The 8411-nt window shown below is 36.6% G+C and overlaps 1 protein-coding gene across 1 annotated transcript in view; it reads left to right on the forward strand.

Annotated features, from left to right (window-relative positions):
* Window positions 1-5254: 5254 nt before the first annotated feature.
* The window catches only part of LOC106867594 (probable Dol-P-Man:Man(7)GlcNAc(2)-PP-Dol alpha-1,6-mannosyltransferase), a 10981-nt gene continuing 7824 nt past the window's right edge, over window positions 5255-8411 (forward strand). Inside the window, exons 1-2 of the mRNA XM_052968475.1 lie at window positions 5255-5389; window positions 6543-6675. Coding sequence (XP_052824435.1) covers window positions 5255-5389; window positions 6543-6675 — 268 coding nt within the window. The remainder of the gene's footprint in view (window positions 5390-6542; window positions 6676-8411) is intronic.

Consider the following 8411-nt stretch of genomic DNA (forward strand, 5'->3'; position numbering starts at 1 on the left):
TTCACTAGGGTGTTAGGGTCAGGGTTAGGGACGGAATTCCCTTACCCTGACCCTAAAACCCTAACACTAACACCCTAGTGAAAATCGTGCGGGTGTTAATCTGAAAAATTACCGAACACTGTCTAACATCAGCAAAAAGGTGGAAATAGCAACCATTGAAGAAATGGAGGAGTGCCTCAAGGAGGTGAAGCACTTTACCACGTACTACACCAGAGGCAAGAAGTACGGCACAGTGGAGGTACGGTTTGCGACCGAACAAGACGCAATAAAGTGCTCCACTGTGCTATTAAGGTCGGGTAAGTGTGCACTACTGTCAACTTACTGTGGCAAACGTGCGGCCAGAATTAAGATAGGCAGAGTGCCCCCAGAAATTGATGAAACGTGGCTGGTGGCGGCAATCCTCTAAAACGCCGAGGAGGAAAGCAATGTCCTGAAGGTTACGAGGACAACTGAGGTAAACTGGTTTGCACACGGCCTTGAGGTGACGGTCCAAAGCATTGTCCCGGATCTGCAGAAAACTGTGGATGAGATTGTGTTGCCGGAGGAGGCAAACTACGAGTGGTAGTGGAAGGAAGACCTCCCATCTGCTACCACTGTGGAGTACAGGGTCACATGCAAGCGAGGTGTCCTCAGAAAAACAAGTGGAACAGGAGGTAGAGCAGGTGCAGGAGGAGGTGGAGCAAGGTGTGGTGACGCAAGGCCAGGTAAAGGAAGTAAAGGAAACAGTAGAAGGAAAATACCCAGTCGGAAAGACAAAGAAAAAAAGGGAGGAAAATGCATTATCGCCTCCAAAAAGTCCGCAAAAAAAAAAAAAAAATGAAAAGGCAATTTGGAGGAGATGCAAATAGGTGCAGAAGTAGCAAAAAAAGACATTCTGTGACATCTTGTGTGTCTCTTGTTATAGGTCCGAGTTTTCCAAAGCCATTTGAATGGATTTGGTAGATGGAAGCATGTTGCATGTGTGTGTGTGTCTCCTTGTCTTCACATTGTGTGACAGATGTAAATGAACATCATCATATAAGCAGGTGGTGTCGTTTGTTTCTGATTTTCTGTGGAAACAGGTCAAACCATAGGGAAATATTACATTGCTTGGTAGTAGGTGACGGTTGGCAAAATAAAGGGTAGAAAAATCTGCTTCAACAAATTCCGTTTGACTCATACAAGAATGAAAAAGTGGACTTTAAACCGATGAAAATGATCTCCTTATGCAGTTACTCTGTCACATTGTTACCTTCATTTTTAACTCATAGTCCTCGCTGAACATTTCGTCTTCACAAGCTTTGCTATGTCTTGAGTAATTAGTTGTTGCGCACTGGGTAAAAACTACAAAACAAAATAAACCCCCATCCAACAAACAAACGAAAGTTTCAATGGTCGATTAGAAGCCGCGCACCGACTACATTTATAAATGTCTTTTACGATCTAACTTAGATAATAGGGGAAACAACTCTTTCTATTACTATGACTGACTGCGATTAAAAAAAGTTTTGTTTATAAAAATTATCAATATTCGAGTCTTTTTTTTTTTTTATTGTTATAAAGGATTTTTGTTGATTATTGGCAGAAATATCATTGATAAGAAAAGACTTTATTCACACAATACCTCAGCAACCTTCAATTATCGTCCAGTGAATTGATATTTAAATAAAAAAATCTAATTTAACAATGAGTTCAGGATATTTGTAACAGTGACATTCTTTATTAAGAATGCGAGGCACATATTTTTCCCTTTTATTATGCAAAGACCTGAAATTGTGTTGTGTAACGTAGCTCACACATTTTTTTTATTACAGTATTGGTACCACAGGTAGATGCATCTTCTATCTATTCCGGTCATTTGACTGCGGCCAGTCGTGGTACCGCCTTGAAGAAATTTTAGTCGAATGAATGAATCCCAGTACTTATTTTTTAAAGCCCGGTGCTTATTTTATCGATTACTTTTGCCGAACTGTTAAGTTATGAGGACGTGAACAAACCAACCCCTATTGTCAAGCAGTGATGGGGGACAAGCACAGACACAAAAACACACACAACTGACTTCTTTCAGTTTCCAAATCCACTCACAAAGCTTTCGTCGGCCTAAGGTGCAACACATTGGGTCTGAGCCTGAAACCATGTGATTGGGAAGGAAGCTTCTTATCATACAGCCACGTTGCGTATGTAAGATTTTGGAAAGTTATAACGTTGAAGTACACAGTCATCTTGGAAGTGATGACGTAAGTTTTTATTTTTTATATATCTTTATGAATTTTCTTAAAACTTTTTGTTTGGATATATAGAATTACACGTAGATTCACAAATGGATTCATTTGACATAAGTTTCATCATTTTACATTTAAATGGAGGATATACGAGTGGGCACCCAAAAGAAACTGACATTTTGTAATATTATTTTAGCCACTTAGTTTTACATGTTTACACTTTTATTCTCAATTTGAAGTAATGCATATCCTGAACTCATTGGTAAATTAGTCCGGAGGTGATTTCCACTGTTCTAAGCATTCCTTAGAGTCTTGTGAAGTGATGCCTTTTAACGCCTCCATCATTTTTTTCTTCACCTCTTTCACATCTGCAAAACGGGTTAGTATTTACTTTAACTCCTGGTTACCAAAACAAGACAAAAAAGTGTGTAAAAAAAAAAAGGTGTATTAAACGAGTAGGAAAACAAAAATTTGCACCAACAAAGTGGGGAGAGGACAGTTAATGTTTACTTTAACTCCCGGTTAACAAAAACAACCAAAAAAAAACAGGTGTAATAGATGTAAAAAAATGGTAAAAGGTTACCGAAAACTACGAATATAGAAACAAAAAATTGCACTAACGAACCGGGGGTGGGGGAGGACTTTCGGAAAATTCACAAGATCCGATTTTTTCCCTCATAACTTTTAGTAATAAAAAAAAAGGTGGCGATCTTTTGATACCAATACGAAATATCAGCCTTTTCCGTAAAAAGTGTCTTCGGCGATCTTTACCAAAGATCGGTCTTTTCCGTAAAAAGAGTTGGAGGGAAAGAGGGAAATGACGTCGTAAAAGCGAAAGAGATACAGAGAGCGCGATTTCTTTTGAAGGGTTTAGGGTTTGAAGGGTTTAGGGTTAGGGTTTTAGGGTTAGGGTTTGGGTTAGGGAATTCCGTCCCTAACCGTATCCGTAACCCTAAACACTAGCCCCAACCCTAACCCTAAAACCCTAACCCTGACACTAAAACCCTAACCCTAACACCCTAGTGAAGATTGTGTGGGTGTTACGGAAAAGGCTGATCTTTGGTTAAAATCGCCGAAGACACTTTTTACGGAAAAGGTCGATATTTCATACTGGTATCGAATGACCGCCAAAAAGGTTTTAAAAAAGATCCCAAGTATGAATTTGTTTCTCTTACCATGATATATGGAATCTTTTTTAAAAACCTTTTTCTATTACTCAAACGGAAAATAAATGAATCTAAAAATTTTGTTTTCGAACTTTTATTTCCATTACACTCAAGCAAAAATTATAAAATATTTTCTCTTCAAAAGTCCTCTCCCTACCCACTCGGAAAACAATCTTCCCCATAAATTTCTATATAATCGCAGTCTATGCCGTTTGAAAGGTATTTATATAAAAATTCATCAAAAGATATCCATTTCCCTAAAAGTTGAGGGAAAAAATCAGATCGTGTGAATTTCCTGAAAGCCCTCTCCCCACTCGTCGGTTGGCGCAAATTTTTGTTTCCATATTCGTTTAATACACATTTTTTTAACACCTGTTACACTTGTTTTTTAAAAAAATTTTGGTGACCTGGGGTTAAAGTAAACATTAACTGCAAAACGTTCTCCATTAAGGATTTTTTAATTCAGTGGAACAAAAAGAAGTCACTGGGAGCAATTGGTTGAATAGGGAGGGCGGGTCATGCCATTTTTGGTCAAAAACTCTCACATTCAAAACTGTGTGCTGGCACATTGTTGTGATGAAACCACCACTCTCCACTTTGCCACTGGTTGGGGCGTTTTCATCTCAGCATTTTGCAAATGCTTCAGAACTGCCAAGTGGAATGTCTAGTTAACAGTTTGACCAAGAGCAATAAATTCTGTGTGGACAATTCCTCTGACATTGATGAAACAAATCAGCATCGTCTTGACATTGGACTTCACTTGACACACTTTTTGGGGGGGCTTAGTGACATTGAATGCTTCCATTGACATGATTGCTGCTTTGTAGTTGAGGCTTCAAAATTGGCTGTTTTGTTTCCTGGTTGTAGTTGTAGCAGTAGCTTTCCTCATCATTGATGACTTTCGAAAACAGTCTAGTTCAACTTCCAGCTGTTCTTTCAGTTCATGATATGCATTCAGTCATGACTGCTTTTGATCTTCCATAAGCAAGCAAGGTACAAATTTTGTTGCAACTCTTTTCATTTGCAATTCCTCACTCAAAATTCGTTGGCAGGAGCTCTAGGACATATAAGTCATGTCAATAAATTTGTCAATTGTTTGGCAATGGTCCTCCAAGATCAGTTTATGAATTTTCGTGATGTTTTCATTTGTTTGGGAGGTTGACAGTCAACTTGAACAAGGTCGGTCTTCAAGCAACAAGTGTCTGTTCCTAAAATGTGAAAACCACTTGTGTTTTGATCATAGCAGTGGGCTTGTAAGCTGTTTGAAGCATGACAACTGTTTTGGCGTCTGTTTTCCCCAGCTGAAAACAGAATTTCACAGAAGTATATTATTCCTTTGTTTCAGCCAGTGCAAAAATCGATGAACAGGGGAGAAGCACTGCAAAACAATGATGCACCACATGGCAGTACAGTTTCACATGACAATGCTGGTTGGCAGACTGATGCCTGAGGGTCACATCAAGTGGCTTCTAGCGATGGAAGCCTGAACTACAATGGGCTTGTTCCACAGAAAATGTTTCTGGTTACTTTTGGGTACCCCTTGTATTTGTTATGTGAAGATATGCAATTTGCATTTACTTATAAATAATTTTCCAGGATGCCATTCACATGCTGTAGACATGAAATGACCCCAACAAACTCACTGTTTATGTTTATTTTTGAAATTATTTTCATTTGCCTATAATTTTATCCATAATACATGAGATTCATTCATAACTAGTCACATATACCTGTAAATTTCAGCAAAGGGGAAAATCCTTGAATAAGTAATGTTGTTATCAAATTGTTTAAGAGTTAGAGAAAACACACTGAAATGTTGTTTTATTTCAAAATAAACTAAATGTATTTCTAATGTTTGTAGATTCACCAACTGGTAACAGGTGAAATATGGACATGATTGAAAATTTGATGTTACTTTTGATGGTTGTATATGTGGTTTTATGTCCTTATACCAAAGTAGAAGAGAGCTTCAATCTTCAGGCTATGCATGATATCATTTATCATCAACAAAATATCTCTCAGGTAAGCCTTAACTAACTCCATAAAACAGTTGTACAATTTTTTTACTTAAACCTCAATCATACGAAAATCATGAAATGTATATGAAATATATATTAGTGACAGAGGTAGTATTAATACCGAGAGGTTATATTCATCTCCACTTAAACATGAATGTTTTGTTTACAGTGGTAAAGTTTGTTCTAACTGAACATCCACATTAAAGTGTATAGGCTATTGTTTTATTGTTTAGCCCATAATCAATGTTGATCAAATAGCTTTATAATCAAAGTTATTCCAGTTGTGACTATCCTATCCTTTTAGGAGTATCTAGAACTGCTTTATCTAATGTGTATTCACACACATACACACTCATGCATACAAATAGGTTAAGAAGTATTAGAAGATCTATATTGAAGGGAACAGTGGAGGGGGAAGACTGAGGAAGGCATGTGCCGAAGAGTAGAAAGCTGATTTCACAAAGGAAATGACAAAGAAGCACAACAAGTAGCAAGATGATGTGTAGGAGGAAATACGTAAAACCATGTAAGAAGCATGGGGAAAAATGGATGTAAAATGATGATAACGATGTGTAAGAGTGTGTGTGTGTGTGTGTGTTTGTAAGATGGTGCCCCAGTATGGCTACGGACTGAAATTATTTAAAACAAAATGCCAAGTTGTACACAAGATGTGCACACACACACACACAGAGTCACGTGTTTATCAAATGTCAACAGAAACAACAATTAAAAGAGAGGGAGAGAAAGAGAGAGAGTATGTGTGTGAGTGTGTGTATGTGTGTGAGTGTGTGTATGTGTGTGAGTGTGTGTATGTGTGTGAGTGTTTGTATGTGTGAGTGCATGTGTGCATGCACATGTATGTCTGTCTGTGTGTGCACATGCTTTTCCCCCAGGTGCTTCATATCAGTACTTATTCAGGGTAATGCCCTCCTAGACGTGTGGCCTGTGATGTCAATTGATTGGTCCATGTCAATTTTATTCATTCCTTCACTTTTTTTGATTTGATTAGATTTATGGCTTGATACTGTGTGCTGGGTGCATTTTATGCCAAAAATGCTTATTATTCAGCTATAATATAGATATGTGAACACCCCCCACAAAAAAAAAAAACCATGTTTGAATAAGTTCACCTTATTTTTGTCTCTTTGTATTTTCAGTATGATCATTTAGAATTCCCAGGAGTTGTTCCTCGCTCATTTATTGGACCACTCTTCATAGCTATGATATCTGCACCTTTTGCATTATTTGCTAACTTTCTGAAACTGAATAAGCTATTCATGCAGCATGTAGGTTAGTATTTGTAAAGAATAAATTTTTTTGTATGTTTACTGGTGATACATTTATTAAATTTTCTTTATTTATATTTCTTTTTACATTTCCTTTTTCTTTTAAAGGATTTAATTTGTAAATCAGCTTCAGGCAATATACACCCAAAATGTATATATGATTGGAACATGATTATGTATATTAGCATTTCGCAGGTTTGATATAAAAAAGAAGAAACGATTTTCATGTTTTTATTTATAGAAGCAAAAGATTGTATATGTACATATGCATATTAGTATTAGTTTGATGAAGGTGAGGAAGCTGAAACATCAAATTCACTGTCAGCCATTTCCTTCAGAAGTGGCTGTGTGGTAAGTAGCTTGCTTACCAACCACATGGTTCTGGGTTCAGTCTCACTGCGTGGCACCTTGGGCAAGTGTCTTCTACTATAGCCTCGGGTCGACCAAAGCCTTGTGAGTGAATTTGGTAGATGGAAACTGAAAGAAGCCTGTCATATATATGTATCTTATCTGTAAAAAGCAGATTTTCTGTGTGTGTGTGTATGTTTAAAATTCATACATTTACACAATTCCAAATTTCTTGGATTAAAATCTAATTTCCTCTTCTCCTACCTTCACAAATCCTTTCAACTCTTACTTTCTCTTATGACCCTTTACGAACAATCAAACAACAAATACAAAAAGAAAGGAAGGAGAAACAATGACAGTAAAAGAAAACTATTTCAGTATCAAAACTGAAACAATCACATTTTGATAGTGTAATGACAGATAGTTTCACTTTAATGATTTCATTTTAATACTACATACATATACACATACATACTTCATTCTAACTGGCGTGAATTGTAAGTTATTTCTAACTTGTCCTTCACCATGATAACAACAAAAAAAAAAAATAGTCACACATCTTTTTCAAATACGATCGACAAACATTTATTCCCTACAAACTGTGAGTTTTTTGGAAAATCTTTTCGTAAATCTTGAGATTAACACCTGCACGATTACCTACCTAACCCTAACCCTGACCCTAAAACCCTAACTCTAACACTGTAGTGAAAATTGTGCGGGTGTTAATCTGAAAATTTAACAGTCTTTTTTAAAACACTTTTACTTACTAACATTTTTTTATTTAGTGTATGATGATGATGATGATGATGATGTGTGTGTGTGTTGCCCATATATATATACACTTAAGACTTAGTTGTGGGTTGGGACTTTGATCGGCAGAGGTTATTATTATTATTATTATTATTATTATTATTATTATTTTAAATTTTTCCCACAAGGGTGGCTTCAGGCAGGTGGAGAATAGTCGATTATATCGACCCCTGTGTTCAACTGGTACTTATTTTTTAGACCCCAAAAGGATGAAAGGCAAAATTGACTTCAGGGGAATTTGAACTCAGAACGTAGAGATGGGTACAAACCTCCCGTTGCTACACTGATTCTGCAGAACAGGGTTGAGTGTGAAAACCAACTTTAAAGTGTAAATATAGATGTTTTTGAATACACACTCATACATACATACGTACAAATACACACATACATACAAATAAACACATACATACAAATACCTGTCAGTCTCTTCCAAATACGATCGACAGTCAAACATTTATTCATTACAAACTGAATTTTTTTAATCATCTTTCTTAAAACGCATTTACTTACTACCATATATATATAGAGTGAGAGACACATGATACACATTAATACACACATATATACAAATACCTGTCATTT

Source organism: Octopus bimaculoides, chromosome 6 (genome assembly GCF_001194135.2).
Source record: "Octopus bimaculoides isolate UCB-OBI-ISO-001 chromosome 6, ASM119413v2, whole genome shotgun sequence".
Taxonomy (NCBI): domain Eukaryota; kingdom Metazoa; phylum Mollusca; class Cephalopoda; order Octopoda; family Octopodidae; genus Octopus; species Octopus bimaculoides.